Below are 22,282 nucleotides of genomic sequence, written 5' to 3'. Positions count from 1 at the left end.
TTTTTCATTTTAATATTTAACTTTAATATTACAAAATTAATAAGAAAAGAGTAATTTCAATATGAACTTATTTCAATTATTTTAATATTAAATAATATTTAATTTCAAGTTATTAATATTTCTTTATTGCGTTTTTGCTTTTTGAGACATTTCAACAAATTCAAATGCAAATGATATATATTAGAATCAATTCTATTGTTTAAATTTTAAGAATTCAGTTTTACTTATGTTGCTAAATTTTATATCTGAGTTGTGTTAAACGTTAGTGTCAATTTTTTTGAATTCTGAATTTTGATTTTGCATACAGTGATATTGAAATCCCAGTAATGCCATTTTGTTCTGGTGTTGCTTTCACTGGCAAAAAAGGTTAAAAGGCTGCCGTACTCGTCCACTGCTGATGGTGGGGGAGTGCGGCTGGTGGTGATTGGGAAGAGAGAAAAAATAGAGAAATGAGACAGAATCAATGAGACTTTGGGAGATGTGGTGTCAACGGAAGAAGGGGAGAAAAAAGATACTCTTTCTTCCTTCATGAACTTTGTTTCAGTGAAGTTATGAACATTACATTCACATAGAGTGAGAATCCAAGAGGAAAGGAAAGCCTAGAAGAAAGGAAGAGGAAACAGAACAAGCAAGGAGACAGCTAGAAAAATAACATCACTTCAGAAAATGCTACAAGTTCAGTGATTAAATGTGCAGAAAATCCATACCCCTTCCTACTGCCGTCTCTATCTTGTTTTTGGAAGCTTTATACATACCAACTACACTGTGATAGATGAGGCACCTCTTCTAGGGCAGCAGAGTCAAGTTGATTGGCATGTTAAAGAAAGCAGACAATGAATGACAAACACCTAGAGGCTCAGCCCAGGACTCCCTGAGTTCCATAAACCCGAGCTACTTGGAATCTGGCTAGAGACAGGGCCCCTGGGATTATTGCCAGTAAATGAGGTTAAGTTGGGAATGCAATGTCTGTATGTGGAGGACTGGCATACTCTTGCCTTCCTTTGATGGAAATATAAATATATTTTCCCGGCGCCTGGGTGGCTCAGTTGGTTAGGCGACTGCCTTCGGCTCAGGTCATGATCCTGGAGTCCCTGGATCGAGTCCCACATCCGGCTCCCTGCTCGGCGGGGAGCCTGCTTCTCCCTCTGACCCTCCCCCCTTTCATGTGCTCTCTCTCTCTCATTCTCTCTGTCTCAAATAAATAAATAAAATCTTTAAAAATAAATAAATAAATAAATATATTTTCCCCAGAAAGATGATTCTCTGCAGTGATAATTTCCATGGTATTCTTAGAACATTCCTTTGGATATGTTCTAGGCTTAATAACCTATTTATATCTGGTCAAGGAACCTTACCAGTTTTATTTGGAATTTGGAATACATTTCCCCATCTTAAGAAATCTAGTTAGAAAATAATTTATGAGGGTACCTGGGTGGCTCAGTCATTAAGCGTCTGCCTTCAGCTCAGGTCATGATTCCAGGGTCCTGGGATCGCATCCCACGTCAGGCTCCCTGCTTGGCAGGAAGCCTGCTTCTCCCTCTCCCACTCCCCCTGCTTGTGTTCCTGCTCTCACTATCTCTCTCTCTCTCAAATAAATAAATAAAATCTTAAAAAAAAAGATAATAATTTATGAGACAACTAAATCGGCAACAACTTCTACTTTACATTAGTAAATGTCAAGTTTGAGAGTTTTGTTAAGATGGGTCAGTTCTAAGAGCATCAGGGAGATCATCAAGCTACTTCATGTTAAAGAGACCATACTGAGAATTGTTCTTTGCTTTTTAGCTGGAGAGCACTTTAAATTTTAATGCCTTTTTTCTCTGATCCCTCTCCCCTAATTGCTTTATCTTTAGAAATTCGTGTGATACTTAATGTGAAAAGACTATTATAATAGCTCTCTCCCATTCTACTAAGTTTGAAAATTCTAAAGTGAGTGCTCTAAGTATCAATCCTGTAATGGTTAAAAAGGCCTGAAGCATTATGAAGCTTACTGAAGAGTTGGGCTGTGCTGTAATTTTGTTTTCTGTGATTTGAGTTGAGTGGAACCATGAACAAGCTGATGTTTGGCGTGGGTCAGATGGCTGTCATGGTACTGAGGTGGCATTCAGATACTTTGGTACTGGCTTAGTTTTTTTTCCATGTTGAAGGCTCTTTGAACTGCCAAATAAAAATGGTTTCTAAAGTATTAGGACACCTTGAGGTGATGAGCAAGCAACGTAGGTGTTTTCTTTTGAATTTTATTTCAGAAATCTCTACCACAGGACCTCTTGGCATGGGAAGCACCACCACCAGCACCACCCTACGGACCACAGCATGGAGCCCAGGAAGGAGTACCACCCCATCAGTGTCAGGAAGACGAAACCGGAGCACCAGCACCCCGTCTCCAGCTGTGGAGGTGCTTGATGACATGACCACACATCTGCCATCGGCATCATCCCAAATCCCAGCTCTGGAGGAGAGCTGTGAAGCTGTGGAAGCCCGAGAAATCATGTGGTTTAAGACCCGTCAAGGACAGATGGCCAAGCAGCCGTGCCCTGTGGGAACAATCGGTAAGTATGTTCTGCAGAGCGAAGCTAAAGGTCTTTTGTTAGGTTAGCTTGCTTTTCTTGCAATTTTTTCCTTTAGTCTTTTGCTTGTTCGTTACTGCATATTTTTGTGACTTTGCTTGATTGAATTCTGAACTCAGCTGAATTGCAATTTAAAGCAGTGTATTGTTGGAGTTTGAAAATACATTGTGGAGAAGTCACCAGTGAGGATTTGGTGCGTATCCACGTGAGGCCAGTGGTTTTTTTGTCCTTGGTGTGAGGGCTGTGGGGGAAGTTACCTTTAGGCTGTGGATGTCCCGGCTGCTCTGGAAAGCCAGCCCGTCTCTGCGGCAGCCCCAAGCGAATCACTGGATTGCTGGGAGCTAGTTCTCATGCTTTTCACCAACTGTCAAATGTTGAGAACAGAAAAGGAGGTGGTGGACTTCTCCATTAGAAGATGATCATTGAAACGACCTAAAACTTCACAAAATATCAAGTTTGACCATCCTTTTGATAAGTCAGTGTAGCTGTCCTTTAATAGCCAGAGGTTCTTCACAGAGTCAGGAGCCAGTCTCCCATCCCTCAACACCCCCTAGAGAGAGCAAGAGCCGTTGTTTTCTCTAGGAGATAGTTCAGAGCTAAACAGTTCTTCCCTCTCTCCCGCTCGTTTTTTACTGATGTGATCCATAATATCCCCAAGTAGTAACCATATTATTATTTACAATTTTTATGCCAGAAATAGCCTGGTTTTCTTATTATGACATACATTGCTCTTCATAAAACTAATATTTGATACACTAAATAAAATTTGCCTTATTCCATAAAATATGTAAATAAAGTAAATGTACGATAGATGTACGATACAAGCAATCAGGACTATGTCTTTGGGTGTTATTGATTTGGCTACTTTAAACGGGTTTGTCTTAGAACAGTTCCAACGTGGATATATCATTCTGAATCCTATAGTTTGTGAAGTGGTAGAAAGACCAAAAAGAATATTGGCTTTTATGAAAGTGCACATTAAATTTCTTTTTTCAGCAAAGTGTTTAAAAATATTCTGAAATCTTTCTTCCCTTTATGAAAGGGTGCAATGTTTAGTTCTAAAGTTTTCTGTGGTACTGAAATCCTTTTGGTTCCAACAGTTTGAAACCTTGTCTCTTAGCACTGTCCCCTTCGTTCTGGGCCTCAGTTCCTTTATTTCTGAAAGAGAAATAATAACATCCCCCCCCGCCCCCGAACATTTCAGATGTTTGTTGTGAAGGTGAGTGAAATACTTTATTTGAAAGCAGTTTGAAAACTACACAGCACTATAGAAGTATGTCATTATTGTTCTGTGAAAATTGGGAGAGAGCTTTAAAGGAAACCAAACCTTCTGGAGCCCTCCCAGGTGAATGTCCCTATGCTACAATCTTATTTTTAACCTTTTCTCTGTCCCTTCTGCTGTGGTCCTGTTCAGACCCACACAGGCTGTCACTTGAATTATTGTAATAGCTTCCCCCAAACCTTCACATCTCCCTGCTCAGATTCACCCTCCATGCTGCTGCCACAGTTATCTTTCTAAAACCTTAATCAGCTCATTTCTCTCCTCTGCTTAATGTTCATTGATTTTCCAGCACCCACAGGTGGCAGACAAGGGAGTTTATGATCTGACTTTGCTTGCCTTTCCAAGTCCATTAAACACAACTCCCCTATAGAGTAGACCTCAATTTAAAACATTTGAAGTTTCCCAAGGACGACATATTTTTTTCTGCACCTGGAATGCCCTTTCCTACCTTGTTTTCCCGAAAAACCTGCAGACTGATTCCTTTAAGACTCAGCTGCTGCCTTGATTCTGAAAACTCACACAATCAGCCCCATAGAGGCAGGTACCACATCACTCTAATTTATGAAATTGTTTCCTGGATCTGGTGTAGTTGCCAACAAGTGCTTTAAAAATATTGAATGATTTCGTTTGTCCTGTTGCATTTCTCCAATGTCAGTTGTTTGTCAGGCGCTGTGTGTGGTGTTTTAACAAACATTATCTTAGTTTAATGATCTCAGTTTTGCCTTTGTTCATATTTGAACATAACACAGGAAGTTTTTGTAAGCAAGATGGTTTGAATATTTAAAGCAGAGCCATTTTTTCTCATTATTTTAGGAGTATCAACTTATCTCTGTCTGGCTCCTGATGGAATCTGGGATCCCCAAGGACCGGATCTTAGCAATTGTTCTTCTCCTTGGGTCAACCATATAACACAAAAGGTAAATCGTGTGACTGACCAGGGAGGTTTTCCCAAACCTAGATCTTCTGTTGTTGATTATAACTCTTGCAAACAAAATAGTTAAGATTTTTTTTAATTAATGTGGAAATACTCTCACATTTTAATTCTCTTTAAGATTTAGTGACAACCTTTGATAACGCTGTGTGCTAATCTACAATTTTGTTGTTTTTAAAGGGCAAATCTGTGAGCTTCCTCTAAGCCAGGCACTATTGCTTGTAATAATTTTATTATTAATAAAATTTTTATGATATTGTGAACTCCAGATATAGAAGTCCAAGAGGCATTATATATAAATCAAGCAAGCAAAAGCTTCTAGCATACATGCATATGGGTTTTCCTGTGGAAATAATAATTACCAAAAAAAGTCTACCTTTGGAATTTTAAGCTATTTGATAAATGTTCTGTAACCTAATCATTTATCAGTGTTAAAAGTATACATATGTGTGACAGAATCTTGCAGACTCAAATTTTCAGGGCTTGTTTAGTTGCAATATGTTGAACATTTTTATTATTAATGCACTGTGGGGCTTTGAATTGATTTCATTACAAACAGAGACCAGATGTGCATTTATGCCAAAAGGGCTATGGGATGAATCCTTATTATAGCAATTTGTGTGGATTTATGCACTCCTAAAGTGAAGAGTCCTTCCATGGCACATTAGCTAGGCTGAGGAATTTCTGAAAGAGATTTTTTCCTGAGAAATATTACAAATGATGGCCTTACTAAAAGCCTGTCTGTGCCATTTGCTCTTTTCTCTATTTGTTTTTAACCAGGCTGATCCTCAATAATATACTGTATAATAATCCATAAATATCTACCCAGTAGATCATTTAGCAGATGAGCCATAACTATCTATTTACCCTAAATCATGGAAGAACAGTGGTTATATTGACTCTAGTTACCCTCTTACATATGCATCTCCATACTTGTTGCTATTCATAATGATGCTTCTCCAATTTCAGCACTGTTCCTGCCACAGTTTTTATGTCCTTTGATTTTATTACAATGTAGCTCAGACCCCAGGGCAAATAACTCTTGCTGGATGTGATCAGATTAAGAGATCAGTAGCATATCTCCTTACATTAGCAACTTTTAAAAAATACTCCCTACATACTTAGCCCAGGGGGTAATATTAATTCAGTAATAATTCACCTAGAAAGCTGAGTGTTTTCATGATAATTCCTGAATATAGTTAGACTATTTCATTGCAGGAATTACTGGGTGACTTTAACTGATAATGATGCTTAATTCTTTTCTTTCCTCTGCAGACCTCCTAATCTTGACAAAAGAGATAATTCTTTGCAAAGACCAGACAGCTGTTGCCCATTTGATTTATGGATGGGTGTTTTTTTTTTTTTAATATAACGAATACGTTCCATATTCCAGAGCTTTTCTGTTTAATACTGTAGAGTCTGTAAAATTATGTAATATTACAATTATATTAAGATTATAGCATTTAGGCAGTGGAATTTATAATAATGCCTTAGCTTTATTTCTTAGAAGTTTATAAAATCTTCAAAAGTGTAACAGGAGGCTTTGGAGCACCCTGAATCAGATTATTTAACTACCCCAAGGTCAGTGTTGGAGCTGGGTTTTTAGCGGGGGTCTGCCTTTATCAAGACGTCATGCGTAGCCACAACACTGATTAAACTGTGCCCAGATTTTGACTGCCTTTATATCATACTTACTTTCCTAGTCTCTCTTTACTTTTGTCCACCCTTTTACCTGGTGTGTCCCTTATACCTCCAAATTTTTATGCTATTCATGGAATATAAATGATAGTTGAATAGGTTTCTTAACCACAAAACTCCAAAACTTTTAAATATTAACATTGTAAACCTCCAAGAGAGAATTTGTATGCAGTATTCACAGAGTGATTTGTCTAAATTATCTCCCTGCTCTCCAAAGCATCTTTCACAGAATTCATACCTTAGCTCATTTCCTCTGTCAGTACCGGAGTCCCAACAACAAACAGACGGAACATTCGAATAGGGTTTGTTTACAGTGTTATTGGCGGAGCAAAGGTGAACTGCGAGGGAATGAGCAGGAATGCAGTGCTATAACAGAGGTGGAACTGTTCCCAACCCCAGGCCAGTGGTTGCTGTATCAAAGGAGTGACTAAAAAATGGAAGCAGATGTCTTTGAGAGGAAAGTTGACCTACGGACAGAACAGACAGAGATTCAGTCTAGCCTCAGGCAGCTTTTCAGAAAGAGACCTAGGGGAATAAATACCCTGACCTCACTTTCCCTCCTCCTTACATTCACTTGCCCACCTTCCCCATTGGACAAAGTCAGTGGAAGCCAGAGAAAAAGGGCGCTCTGAATAACATCCTAAGTTCACCCTGTAGGGCAGAGAGCAGGATGGAGGAGGATGGAAAGTGGCCTTGAACCAAGAATTGGAAAGTACCCAGCATAGTTCTCAGCTTTGCACTTCTCTTCTCATCCCTCCTCCCTTTCCCACCCTCTTCTCCTTTCTCTTTGCACTGCCCCCCCCCCCCCCCCCCAGTCTTCCCCATCCCCTCTACTCTGCTCTTAAATTCCCCCTTTTTCTAGTGGATTTTTTTTGTCGTGTTGAAAAATTAAAGTAAAATAGCTATTTTTCATGATCCATTCCTTCTCTCTTCCCCCTTTTGTTGTCCTGTGAACTTCAAACTTTTAAAATAAAGGAACACTTTTTACCTCTTGTGAAAGCATAGATGAGAAAAGAAAGGAGGGAGTGACTCTCTGTAAACAGTGTATTCAGTTTCCCCTCCTTAAGAGTTCAATGAGTGAAAGCATCTTGGAATGTGAGGCACCTCCTTTATGACTTTATAGTGTTTCTGGGGAATTGTTGAGGGCTTTCAAGGAAAGAACACCTCTGGATCAGTCTCTGTATCTATACCATGGGGAGGATCATTCTTTTCATTATTGATAATACTGTTCACCCACTGTGTGTTTGGCACCACTGTATACACAAGTATACACAAATAAATGGATCAGGATGCTTACTTTAGTTTGAAGAAGCAAACTATATTTTCTTGTTTGTTAAGAAGTGAGTGATGTCCCCCACCCGCATCCTTGCAGTCAGACCATGAGAGAGGAAGAAAACAGGCAAAGAATATTGATGGCTTCTGATTCACGAATGAATTCAGGCTACTTACATACAGGTGAAATTATAGATTAAATTTTGTGTGGTGATAAAGAGTGGATTATATTTTATTAGAGAAAATGTAAGCCTCTAAAGTCAGAGTTTCATGAAGAAATTTATTACAAACTAGCCAGAATACTTTCATAATGATGAGATTTAATAAAAAGCGTAATTTGTACAGAAAGAAAAAGGCAAAAGTTGTACACAAAGGAGCCTTTACCCCAGCAACAATAGAGAAGGGAGCAGGAAGAGAGAAAAATTGGTAGGTAGTTTCATAGATGGATGGGTGGATGGATGGATGGTTGGATGGATGGATGGATGGTTGGATAGCAGGAAAGGCAGGTTCAAAGATAAATGGATGGATAGAAAGATAGATTGGTCTTCTTCTTGAAAAGCCAGCAAATTTAGTTCAGAGCTTGGGCTCTTCAATCCTATGTAGCAAAATATTCTTTTTTCTCACCTTAATTACTGCTTGCTAAAATACAGTCTCTGGTTTTTGCTTGATCTCTAGATTACACTCAGATTTTCAAAAAGGAGTTTATATTTTCTATGTTGCATACCTTTAAAGAGCTTACTGCACTTTACAATTCCTCCAGTCTTTTTCAATTTAAAATTCTTTGAAATTACAGTTTTGAATAGCTTCCATATTTCTTTGCATATGAAGTGAGTTATTCTTCCTACTTCATTACCTGGTTCAACTATTATATGGAAAAGAAATGCCTGAATTGTCACTGGAAAATAGTCTTTCTATTTCTAGCAAACTGAAGAGTCTTGTCCTTTGTTTGTTCACAAGCTACTGACAGATTTTGAGATAAGTAGAGTTCTTCCTGAATTTTCTAAAGATGTGAAGATCCAGAATTGTAGTGAAATGGAAAGAATATGGTCAGTGAAAGCCTAGTCTGGAAAGGCAAAATTTGAGCTATGAATGTTAAGGTCACAATGGCTGTTGGAGAATCCAGTTAATGACACCACCTTGGAGTTCCTCCCTTTCCTTCCCCTCCCACAGCCAATGGTATAGTGGGCCTATTGGTGTACTTATAAATCTCTCCCAAATCAGGCCACTTTTCACCACTGCTACCCTAATCCAACACAGCTTCTGCTGCTGGAGCTCTTAGCAAGGTCCCTTTCATCCACTCCAGAACCCTCTAATCCATTCTGACTGATTTGATTTCAAATACAACTCTGATTAGACCACTCCTGTTTAGACACGTTAGTACCTTCCCTCGCTCTTAGCGCAGTTTCCCAAATCTTCATCATGACTTCTGAAGGGGACCACTTAATCTGCCCCTTGCTCACTTCTCCAGCGGCCTAAATCCCACTTAGAGCCCCCTTTGTTCAGTTCCCCTAGGACCCATGTCCCTCCCTCCTAAAGTGTCCTCTCTGCCTAGAGGCCCTCCCCTACCTCCCAACCCAATTCCCTTCCCATTCCATCTCACATTCAACATTATTCTCTAGAAAAACACTTCCTAAATTATTTCCTAACTACAGACACTAGGGTAAAATGCCCTTAAACTTGTGTTCTGTATTGCACTCAACAAAATTAAAATTAAATAATTCTTTAGTTAATTTATTAAAAACCCTTTCCATTGCTAGTATGTAAGCTCCTTTTTTTTAAAAAATATTTTATTTATTTATTTGACAAAGAGAGACACAGTAATAGAGGGAACACAAGCAGGGGGAGTGGGAGAGGGAGAAGCAGGCTCCCCGCTGAGCAGGGAGCCCAATGTGGGGCTTGATCCCAGAACCCTGGGATCATGACCTGAGCTGAAGGCAGATGCTTAATGACTGAGCCACCCAGGCGCCCCTGTACGCTCCTTTTTATTGGGAACCATTTTATTCAGTATTGTAGCCTCAGACTTTAGCCCAGTGCTATTAGAAATTCACGTGTTAGGGGCGCCTGGGTGGCTCAGTTGGTTAAGCTTCTGCCTTCAGCTCAGGTCATGATCCCAGGGTCCTGGGATTGAGCTCCAAGTGGCATCGGGCTTCCTGTTCAGTGGGGAGCCTGCTTCTCCCTCTCCCTCCGCCCTTCCCCCTGCTTGTGCTCTTTCTCTCTCTCTCAAATGAATAAATAAAATCTTTAAAAAAAAGAAATTCATGCATTAATTAAAGAACAATTAACATATAGACTGAATAATTGTTAAACTTATAGACAGTCATCCTATTTTTTAAAGTAAGATACAATATATATTTACCACATATGCATACACAATGTATACTATGTAGGTATCAATTTTGAATTCTGAAGGTAGAAAAGTGTATTTTTTCTTTCCATTGTACCTACAGTACCCTGTCTTCCCAAATCACAGTTATTCTAGTTGTTAATTTCTCTTGCCTTCCCACCCTATTTCTAGCCTGTTCATTACCCCTCTACTATATTCCCATAATACCTCATATACATTTCTGTAATTAAAATTGCACTGTTGCATTATTATTACCTGTCTTTATGCCCTACCCCCACCGCCATCCTAACAGGTAGAATGTAAGGTTTGTGAGTATAAGAGCTATATAACAATCATTTTTATTTCCTCAGGAAATGACGAGTGTCCAAATGATTGTTGAATGAATGGAAGATTTTTACTATGATTTCTTAAGTTTTAAGAGGATCAGGATCAATTTTTATTTTACTTTAAAAACATGCTTTCCACATTTTTATTATAAACATTTCTATAACTTAATTGTACTTCAGTGGGTTTTTTTTCTTTACCTTACAACTTTCTTTTCGGTGAATATTGAGTTTCAGAGTTCTTTGGTGGACATAATTAGATTTATTCTTCATAAATAAACACTTTTTGAATGCTAAAATACAGCTACTATTTTAAGAGAATCCACCAGTGATTTTCGTATTTGATTCACTGTTTTACCACACTAGATTATCTGCTATTGACACTTAGTGAACACCATCATCTTTTATGTTGAGAACAGTTATATTTTGACTTTTTAGTCATCTACATTTTTAACTTTTTGATGACTGTACATAAACAAAAAGCTTAAATTTTTATGTAAGGAAACTACATAGGCCTTCTTTCCACCTTTTCATGTCCCACCCTAATACTATAATAACAAATTTGAAAACTATGCTTATACATCTACACAGAAAAAAAAGAGAAATGAAATAACAGTATGAAAATACCAGTTGTTATCAATTCTTATTTTTTCTCTGTTTGAGAAACAATTTTGCTTTTCATAATATTCCCTGATAGATTCATCAAAGTCAGTACTTGCCTCCTTAGTTTCAAAGAAAGGAAATAAGGAAAGTTCAGTAGATCTCAAACTTTTTTCAAATTTTTTTCAACAAGTAAATCAAAAGAGGTCTTCCTCTGCCCTGACATTTCTCATAGAAAAAATAATATGTGGGGGCACCCGGGTGGTTCAGTTAGTTAAGCATCTGCTTTGGGCTCAGATCATGATCCCAGGGTCCTGCTATCAAGCCCCGCATCCATTGGGCTCCTGCTGAACAGGGAGCCTGCTTCTCCCTCTCCCTCTGCTGCTCCCTCTGCTTGTGCTTTCTTGCTTTCTCTCTATCAAATAAATAAATAAAATCTTAAAAAAAAAGAAAGAAAAAATAATATGTGGTAATAAAGGCATAGAAGAAAACAATATAACAACAACAAAGGTTATAGAACAATTATACAATACAATGATTAACAAAGTAAAACTATAAAGTTCTACAAATATATTCATTTTTATAAGAATAGCATAGATGGAAACTACAACAAATGCCATCACATTAAAATCATGCATTGATTAAAAGAACATTTCCTTGGACAATTACAGGAATTCCAGCTACTGGATATTCATATACACAGGAAGAGTTTTTCAAAGTTACCAAGCACTTCTATCATGTGTTTAGACTTACTAAATGGAATACTGAATTTGAATACTTAGCGAATACTAGCATCTCACTAATTGAATTAATGAATACCAAATTTTATAAATCATTCATTGATTACTAGATTACCAGTAAGCAGCCTTAAATTGTATGTAAAATTAAAATGTATGAATTATTATCACATTTATGTTACTTGGTGACCACTTAAAAGTACTTTCATGGGCGCCTGGGTGGCTCAGTCGTTAAGCGTCTGCCTTCGGCTCAGGTCATGTTCCCAGAGTCCTGGGATCGAGCCCCACATCAGGCTCCCTGCTCAGCGGGAAGCCTGCTTCTCCCTCCCCCACTCCCCCTGCTTGTGTTCCTGCTCTAGCTGTCTCTGTCTCTGTCAAATAAATAAATAAAATCTTTAAAAAAAAAAAGTACTTTCGTGACCCATCAGTGGGCCATGAATGCTACTTTGATCTACATTGAATGTGTTATGTACTTTTCCTTGAACTCTATAATGTATTCCATTTGGCTTTATAGGTATTTTAGGTATGTAGTCCTTGACCATATTTTACAAATTTGTTAAAGTTAGTGCGGATATTTTCTAGTTTTAAGGATTTCTAAAAAGTACTGATTATATAGTAAATAACATATTCTTCTTGTAAAATTTAAATATTATAGAAAAGATTTTTCCTATGATTCCCATCTTTCAGATTTTGTTCTATGTGCTTAAATATATATAAAATAAATGTAAAAATATCATGCTGTATGTATTGTATTTCTTTTTCACAGATAACATGTTTATATGCTACTATTGTTTTGCATTTTTATTTCATGAATACCATGCTAATAGATATTAGCAGATATAAATAATTTATTTAAAGATTTTATTTATTTATCAGAGAGAGAGAGAGCATGAGCAGGGGATGGGGAGAAGGAGAAGCAGGCTCCCTGCTGAGCAAGGAGCCCAGTGTGGGACTCGATCCCAGGACTCCGGGATATGACCTGAGCCAAAAGCAGCCACTTAACCGACAGAGATAAATAATTTTTATACTTGCATTTATTTTAACTCAACAGAGCATGTTGAAAATTGATGTTAACGATATTGATCTCCTTTATACTTTTAAGCTGTTGTACAGTATCCTATGATATTTATATACATGAGCAGTTTTCTGCAGGTCATAATCCATTTTGTTTTCTGTTATAAACAAGCTAGAATGAACATTTTTGAACATTTCTTTTTTACATCTGTGGGATTATTTTATATCTTATGGCTGAAATTGATAAGAGAAATCACTCAGTTATATAGTTTTCAAAATTTAATGGACACTGGTAATTTGTTCTACTTGGGAGCTATACAAGTATATATGCCTAGTAGTAATTTCTGAGGGTGATAGACATTTCCACAAATCCCTGCCAACATTTTGTTACTACACGTTTTTTGCATTTAATTTGGATTTTTCTATATATTTGAGGATGAGATTATTAATGATTTAGCTGTTCCAATAGCTCTAATTTATGTATTTGTTTCTTCAGCATTCGATCCTGCTACAAACATTTATTAAGCATCCCTTAGAAGATACTTATGATAACCTATGTGACTAAGAATCTTAGTCATACTCCTTAGAGCTGTCTGAATACCTCCTAGGAAGATAGCCTTACAGAGAGGACTTTTCTCTGTGTGACCCTAAATTTAATTATTTTTTATTTTTTTAAGATTTTATTTATTTACTTGTCAGAGAAAGAGAGAGAGAGGAAAAGAGTGCACAAGCAGGAGGAGTGACAGTCAGAGGGAGAAGCAGGCTCCCCTTGGAGCAAGGAGCCCGATGTGGGATTGGATCCCAGGACCCCGGGACCATAACCTGAGCCGAAGGCAGAAGCTTAACCAACTGAGCCACCCAGGCATCCCTAACCCTAAATTTTATATTGGACTGCTGAAAAAAAAAAAGGAAGGAAAAAAAAAGTTTAGTAAACATGACACTATTATGTATTTAAGTTGTTACAGCGTAAAATATCCCTATCTTCTTTTTTTTTTTTTTAAAGATTTTATTTATTTATTTGACAGAGAGAGACACAGCGAGAGAGGGAACACAAGCAGGGGGAGTGGGAGAGGGAGAAGCAGGCTCCCCGCAGAGCAGGGAGCCCGATGCGGGACTCGATCCCAGGACCCCGGGATCATGACCTGAGCTGAAGGCAGTCGCTTAACCAACTGAGCCACCCAGGCGCCCTATCCCTATCTTCTTAATACCCAAAACTACCAGATTTATTCACATGAGCACGGGGTATTAGTCTCTTTTTTAACATCCTTGGAGTGTTGATAATTTGATATATTCTTATAGAATACACTTGAAAAGTCACCATATATATAGCTTCCAAAAAGGAAGATGCTAGAAACAGCAATAATTTGCTACCTAGTGCATTGGGATCAAAATCTCTTACTTGGTTAATAAGAAAATGAAGACCCTTTGAAAAGCAGGGATTGTATTTGAGATAAAATTTTCACAGATCTTAGCAGCCAGTCAGTAGCCTTTGTGTACTAAGTACTAAATTAGGCATAATGGAAAATTTGTGCTTGCCTCTGAGAACTTAGAATATGGTTGGGGAGTCATAACACAAAGTTACCGACATCAGATTTAAAAACCCACAGAGAAAATCAAAAGGCAAACCTTAGATTTGACCACTCACATGGATAATTAAGGTGAGAACAGTTTTTAGAAGTAAGATTCCTCAGGGGGGTGCTTCCTAAAGATATAAATTTCAAGTTAGGTATTGCAGAAAAAAAAAAGGATTAACAGGAAAACTCAGGGCATATATTCCAGGTGAAGAGGGAGTTTAAAAACTATTTCTTGGCTTGATGATTATAATTCATATGCAAAAAACAATTGTTCACTCAGAGACCAATAAAGTCACTTATTGAAGATCTCTTTCCTTTTTATTCTGTGTTCGAAATTGCAGTTGAAATCTGGAGAGACAGCTGCCAACATTGCTAGAGAGCTGGCTGAACAAACAAGAAATCATCTGAATGCCGGAGACATCACCTACTCAGTCCGCGCCATGGACCAGCTGGTAGGCCTCCTAGATGTACAACTCCGGAACTTGACCCCAGGTGGAAAAGATAGTGCTGCACGGAGTTTGAACAAGGTAAGGACTTTGCTTAGATATATATATATATATATAAATATATATATATATATATATATATATATATATATATATATAATTTTTCAAAGAGATATATATATATCTTAAAAGCTATAGTAAAATCAGTGAGACTGCTCTGGTTAATTTTTCTCTTTCTATAAAATCAGATCATTCTAAAGAGCATCACTAGTTATATTCAATCTACTTCACTCTTTTATTATAATGGTGACCCTATTTGGCCTCTAATCTAAAGACACAATAAGTGATAATCTCTCTTTATACATTTTGAATTTACAATTCTATTTTCTTTGGTGTTTACTGTTTTGAATGCTAAATTCTGGCAAGGTCAATATGAGTAAATGTGATTTATTTTGTTTTTTTTTCTTTCATACTTTTATATCAAAATAATCATAATAAATAAATGTCTAATCAATAAGTAGAAGTTTAGAAAATAGCCACAATGAGAAACCATATTAGCAATTCATTAAAGATGTTTAAAAATGAAATAATTTAATCTGATTAATGTACTTAAAACTCATTGGATAAGTAATTAGGTTTTAATTTATATTTCCTTTTGATATTTAAATTTCTCAGATTTTACTTCACTATGTTAACACTTTTAGAACGTTTAATTGTATTTCAGCAAATTTGAATTGTAAATATTGAAAATAATTCATTTTTTAAATTTCAGAGAAGATACATTTTTTATATTCTTATTTCTACTTGTAAGTATATAATATATACTTATATAAACATAAGCATTTTATATGTTTATTGTATGTAACCTATCCACTATATAAGCAGTTTACTTACATAAATATGTAAAGTATATTTTACATCTTTTTAAGGAGTATAATTTATTCCTTATAAAATCACATGGCGAATTAACTCCCCAATGAAAAGATACTAGGATTGCTACGTGTGTTCCCCGAAAGGTATTTGTGTAGTAGAAGTGATCAGTTACTGAAACTGGATTTTAGGGCCTTGGATGTCGTGATAGTCCTCCTCCTTAAAAAAAAGCAAGAATTTGGCAGTAACAGACTAAAGTCGTCTAGGGAATTCACTAAATGAACATTCCCCTTTAGAATGAAAAATGACTTTTGAGAGTGGTCTTTTATATGTTAAGTTTTTTTGTGTCTCATCAGACTAAGAGTCTCACTGATCAAGATGGAAGAAATTTTTCAAATAATGATGGTTTGATACAGGAAGGCCTGACATTCTATCTGGCAAATATGGTTTTTCCTGCAATTTCATCCTCAGAAAACAGATTGTTTTATCTAGTAGATATAAATTATTATTAAAGTTTTTTTTCATGCTGAGCATAAAAGAGTTATTTTTGTCACTTATGCCCCTGATAGAATCACAACCAAGTCCCTGATAAAATGTAATCCACAGCTGCCTATGTAATCTGGACATGCTGTGATTTTGATGTGTTATTACCCAGGCTGACTGTATGCTATTAACGAATATTGCCGCCAGCTATTGTTATCCTAATGTACTGGAAGTAGTAATTTCTATTAATGTTACATATCCATAACATTACTTGTTATAGCAATACTTTGTATCTTTATTTAAAAATGGTGTTGATGTCTGACAATATCAGGTAAAGCTGGTAATTAATGTCACATTCTAACTGGCTACAGCTAATCAGCTTGCCTACTCTGAATATCAAATAACTACATAATGGGCAAATTTCCATTTGTGAAGCTTTTTAATGCTTTCTTTTGTTTCCCATTTGGCTCTTTTCAATTGTTTATATAATGTGGTCTGTCATATGTTAATTTGCATGATGGGGTAAGGAGATGGGAGGGCAAAGGTTATTCACATGCTTGCTGGCTTGCTCTCATTTCCTGTGGTTCCCACTGTTCCCTGAAGCCATTATAACCCATCAGATTTGCAAAGTCAACTTGGTACAAATCAATTGAACTCCACATTGAAATTGAAGCGTTTAGAGTCCTGCAAAACCAAGATGCGAGTCAGTGATCCAAATGACAGCGTTGGCAATTTACTTGCACTCATTCCTCACTTAATTCTTTAAAGGAGTAACTGCTTGATGCTCATTGAAGACTGCATGAATTAAAGTTGAGAGAGTATTAGCTGCACAAAAAGCATCAGAGTAACTGCTTCTTAAACCTGGGTAATTTTCTCCTTCAACAATCAAGGCTACTGAAGGAAAAAAATAGGGAAGAGGAAGAAAGTCACAGTCTAATTCTTGAAATTTTGTGTCATTTATTCAAACAGGGCAGTTAAACTTACTACTTATTTATTTTATCACCAGGAAAAAAAAAATGGGATTGAATATGAGTTGTTATTAACCTTTTGCCCAGAAAAACATCACTCTGTTTGCAAACAAATAAACGAAAACAGGCTTCTTATCCCACAGAAGTGTCTAAAATGTTTAAGTTTTGTTTTATTTTGTTTTGTTTTGTTTTTGTTTTTGGTCAAAACCATGAAAAGGAATTATTCAAGATATAAAAGCAGTGATAAATCAGAAGATTAATCACATTCTTCTAATCAGAAATTACCTATCTGTTGGTATTTTTCCCTTGGAACCAAATAATCATAATGAATGGGCACTTCTATTTTTCCGATAAACAAAATTTCTTGTGTTTGAACATATGGTTTGTGGTGCATATTAACCATCTATATAATCTTTAAACCACAAGCAATGTGGGTTCCAAATTTTTGACATAATTTACTTAACTTCGTATGTCTTCATTTGTGGCTCATGAATTAACAACTAACCTAATGTGAAATGAATCATTTCAAACGACTGAAGTATAATGATTTTTACTAATTTCTACTAAATTTATTCCAAGATTTCCTCCCATCATTAACAACTTTATACCATCCAGTTTTCACTTGGGTTATTCTGAAAAGGTGCTGGCGACTAGTGTTCAAGCCATCCATTGCTTACATTTTGCTGCTGCTTAGCTTTCATTCTCTTCTAGAAAGTAGTGCACAACAAAATAAGGTGTTTTGTGTAGATGTGTTCTTTTATTTTTCTTGTTTTCTTCTGTCACTAACTTGTTTTTTCTATTCTGTGTTTAATCTGCTGTCTTAATGGATTCAGCTTCAGAAAAGAGAGCGCTCTTGCAGAGCCTATGTCCAGGTACTTTCTGCGTTTTTATAAATGTGTTAAGTTGTTGAATTGTCTCTGTTGGTGGTAGCATTTATGGGCATCTGATAGAAAAATGATAATGTACCCTGTTGAGCTAAAGGGATTTCAGGGAGGGCATGCAGGGTGGGAATAGAGAGACATGTTGCAAAGGTATGTGCCTAAAAGAAATTTGGCAGCGCTCATGCTCTGTCATACAAGATGAACACAGACCAACAAGGAGGGGTAACTTGGTATGTGACAATTTTGATCACAACTAAAAGGTGAGTTGGGTGTAATATATAAATCTCTCATTTCTTCATAGAGGTGTGTATGAAAACATTTCATTAATACATTAGGCCAATTAATATTGAGTAGCAAATCACTCAGAAATGACATATAATCAAAATTCTGTAAGACAAAGAATAGTCCAGAACATTTGGAATATCATGCTTCTGTACCAAAATGTTCAACCCATGCTGTGACTGTCTTATTTTCCCACTCACTGTAAACATTTTAGTCCTGATATAAATGTAATTTTTCTCCAGTTGACATGCTGTAATTTGTTTCTAAGCAGGGTAGAAACCATTGCTATGTTTATGGGTTCTGTGTGAAAAGATCCCAGAAACAACCTTTATAGTTATTTTTACAAGGGAAGAAGGCAAGAAGGCAGTGTAGAGGTGGGCAAAATTTTCCTTTTTTCCCACTAGGTTCTTTGGCTTGTCTAATGATTAAATTGACGTAAAACAGATTAATAGGAGAAAAACAAATTTAATTCCATATGTACAGGAGCCCACAAAAGATATGAGACTCAACGGCAGTCAGGCAGTTGAGGCTTAGATGTCATCTTGAGCTAAGGGATGGGAAAGGGGCCGGGGGCTTCAAAAAAGAAGAGGGAAAATAATTTACATCAAACAGATATTAGATAATGTGCATTTTACTTTATAAATTAATGAATCTTTGGGTATAAGAAACATTCCTTTGTTTTTGTTTTGTTTTGTTTTTTCTCCTAAGGCTTTGGTAATTTTATATATATATATATATATATATATATATATATATATATATATATATGAAAACCTATCCTCTTAGTATGTACAATAGGTAGAGAAGTTGAAGTATTCTTTAGCAATGAAAGCTGAAGATCATTTTTGAGCAATATTAGGATTGTTTTTGATTGCAATCTATGCTATCCCCTTAATGGGGCCTTGGAGATGATTAGACTTTTGGTATTTAAATCTATGAAATGCATGGCCATTCAAACATGAATCTCTGATGGAAAATTAAGAGCACAGTTTACTCAATGGTTGATTTCCTGGTGTTATAATTGACTGGCTGTGAATAAATGTTTCAGCTATTGACTAAACATCTGATAAGACCAAATACAAAAAGAATATTTGTGAAGCAGAAATGCTCTGCTCACTAAGACATGGCATTACTTCTGTTCGTTGTCACGTAGATTATTACTCCATGAAATTCTAGGGTAAATAATACTTTAAGCTTTAGTCTATTTGAATTTTAAAGACTTGGCTAATGTCCCTGGTGTTTCTGCTTGGAGCACATTCTGAGCTATCTATGAAATAGGTATAAAAGACACTAGAAGTGCTTTATGTATTAAATTTGAAAAAATATAATTATTTAGGTATCATGGCCATTCCACGGTTTAAGTAATGATTCTTCTAGGTTTGACTTTGACCATTAAATCCATTTAGCTTTTAATTATTTAGAGGTATACTGTCTATTCTATGAATTGCCTAGATCCATCTTTCCTACATTTGTTTATTTTTTACTTCCTACATTTGTTTACTTCACCAGAAAAGCACAGTAAAATCTGGACCATCATCTGTCAACCATGATAACTGTTAACTGATCTGTAGGTGAACAAGTAAAAGGTGGTTGCTTTGATTTTTTAAATAATATGTGAATCCCCAATACTCATTATGCTTGCACCTCCAGAATTTTAACAAAACCAAACAATTGGGTCCAATATTTTTTTCATTTAGTTTTAATTTAGATTACACTAAATTCTTTGTTTAGTGTCAAAAGATAGAAACTAATACGAGTCATAGTAAAAAAAAAGAAGAAGAAATCATTACCATGTCTTGGGCAAAAGAGATACCTTCATTTAAGAAGAGAGTGTTAAGTTTTATGCCAGAGAAGACAAGTAAGGCTTGTGTTACATATGTATATTAGATAACTACTGTGATGTCATGTATAAATAGAAGGTACCTGAAAGATGAACATGAGTTAGCTGGAGAGATGAGATGACTGGCCCAAGGTCACACATTAGCACCCATGGCACTATGGGTGTTCTAACACATGCTGTTCTAACGTGCCTCCAATGCTTTCTCAACATCAACAATGATTTATTATTGAGAATAAATGCAGTTATTAAGCAGTAATTATGTGGCCATCACTGTTGGGGGCAGTTTGCATAAATTCTTATTTAATATCCACAACAATCCTATGATACAATTATTGCTATTTTTAACTTAGAGTAGAGAAAATGGAGCCCAGGGGGAATTAAATGACTTTCACAAGATCATACAATAGTAATTGAGGGGTTCTTGAATTCAAAGCTAGGACTTCCTGTCTCAGAATCTCATGTTCCAAATCCCTAGGATACCTCTGTTACAGAACTGACTTCATTATTTGGTGTTAGGAGTCAGGATATATCTTCTGGTTTATGTTTATTGATTTATTTTACTGTATTTCAGGGATAGTATAGAGTAAAATAGTTTTTTCTTTCCTTTTTGTTTGAGATTGAGTTGAAATGGCTGTATGATCATCATTTTTGTACTGTTGATTAAGTGCAAATACACACATAATTTGCTTTGAGGTCCTTTTGTTTTCAGAGGACTCTGTGATCAAAAAATTACCATATTAAGAGAGGAGAAAAACAAATAGGAAATACAGTAACTCTCTGTTAAAGGAGGATCTGTCAAACTGTTTTCCAGAGTGACTGCACCATTTTGCATTTCCAGCCAACAATGCATGTTCCTTCACATCCTCAGCAACGCTTGTTATTTTTTGTCTTTTTGATTATAGGCATTTTAGTACAGATGAATTGCCAAAGTCCTTAACTCCAGTCATGGAATGGGGGCAGGGGGTCTGGGAGTATAGTCCTTGAACCAGTAAAAATTCACATGGCTCCAAAAAGAGATGCATGAGACTCTGGGAGGAGAATATGACCTCAAACCACTTAAGAACAACTACTTTCGTGTTCTTTAAATGTAACCAGCACTTAGATTTATTTTTTTTTTCTCATTTTTTAAGTAGTAATATTTGTGGGCATTGTTCTCTTCTTTAGCAGGAAATATTAAGAATTACTGGCATTCATTCTTCATGGCTTTAGAAGCAGGACGTTTCCCTAGTAAAGAAATAAGTATTTTTTTTTTTTTTTTTTTTTATCAGCAATTCCTTTTGTTCTCCAGATCTCAGAGGCAGCACATACTCCCTGGAGAGTCTGCAGTCGACCTTGCTTAATGGAAGATATAAGAACATACAGTTATCCATATGAATCTTTTGAGTCATTCTTTGGAATCTGCTATTAACTGCACCATCAGGTTGAGAACTGATCAGAAAAAATTGGTAGATAGATGCAAATGAATGAATACACACACGCACACACACACACACACGCACACACACCCCTGGTCTCCTTCCTTCCTTCCTCTCCTCCTCCTTCTCCTCTTCCTCCTCTGCCTTCTTCTTCTTCTTCTTCAAAGGTAGATGGTCTGTGTTCTTTAAAGCTTACAAAGTATTTGGGGATGCCCGAGTGACTCAGTCGGTTAAGCATCTTCTTTTAGCTCCAGTCATGATGTCAGCGTCCTGGGATTGAAACTTGTGTTGGGCTCCCCGCTCAGCAGGGAGTCTGCTTCTCCCTCTGCTACCCCCCTCCAAATAAATAAAAAAAAGCTTTGAAAAAAATTTTTTTAAAAAAGCTCACAAAGTATTTGAAACAAGCCATCTGTTTATTTCAATTTGGAACTATGATTTGTTCATTATTTATTAATTTAGTGTTTGTTTTACCTTAATTATCCCCTAGAGATCTCTATCCTAGGCACCAGCATGGAAAAACAGTATCTGTCTTCAACTATGAAAAAACACCGCATAGTAGTTAACAACAAAAACAGTCAGGAATTAATAGTTGAGCACAGGGGCCCAATAACCTTATCAGCACTGGGAATGCAACAATGCACATAACAGGCAAAATCCTGCTCTCCCTCTTAGGGTAAACTTTCTAGGGGCAGAATATAAATAATACAGCAAGTATGCGAAAAATATGGCATATGAGATGATAAATACTAAGAAAA

The 22,282-nt window shown here is 36.4% G+C and overlaps 1 protein-coding gene across 10 annotated transcripts in view; it reads left to right on the top strand.

Moving 5' to 3' along the window:
• Nucleotides 1-22,282, top strand: part of ADGRL3 (adhesion G protein-coupled receptor L3) — a 512,753-nt gene that overhangs the window by 352,450 nt on the left and 138,021 nt on the right. For 4 of the 10 annotated variants that reach the window (XM_044912935.1, XM_044912936.1, XM_044912938.1 and 1 more), the window contains exons 6-9: nt 2,247-2,549; nt 4,663-4,766; nt 14,684-14,869; nt 17,943-17,981. In XM_044912935.1, coding sequence (XP_044768870.1) covers nt 2,247-2,549; nt 4,663-4,766; nt 14,684-14,869; nt 17,943-17,981 — 632 coding nt within the window. The remainder of the gene's footprint in view (nt 1-2,246; nt 2,550-4,662; nt 4,767-14,683; nt 14,870-17,942; nt 17,982-22,282) is intronic. The other 6 variants (XM_044912942.1, XM_044912943.1, XM_044912937.1 and 3 more) reach the window with 3 other exon arrangements.

This window comes from Neomonachus schauinslandi, chromosome 2 (assembly GCF_002201575.2).
Source record: "Neomonachus schauinslandi chromosome 2, ASM220157v2, whole genome shotgun sequence".
Taxonomy (NCBI): domain Eukaryota; kingdom Metazoa; phylum Chordata; class Mammalia; order Carnivora; family Phocidae; genus Neomonachus; species Neomonachus schauinslandi.
This window is presented reverse-complemented; position numbering and strand designations above follow the sequence as displayed.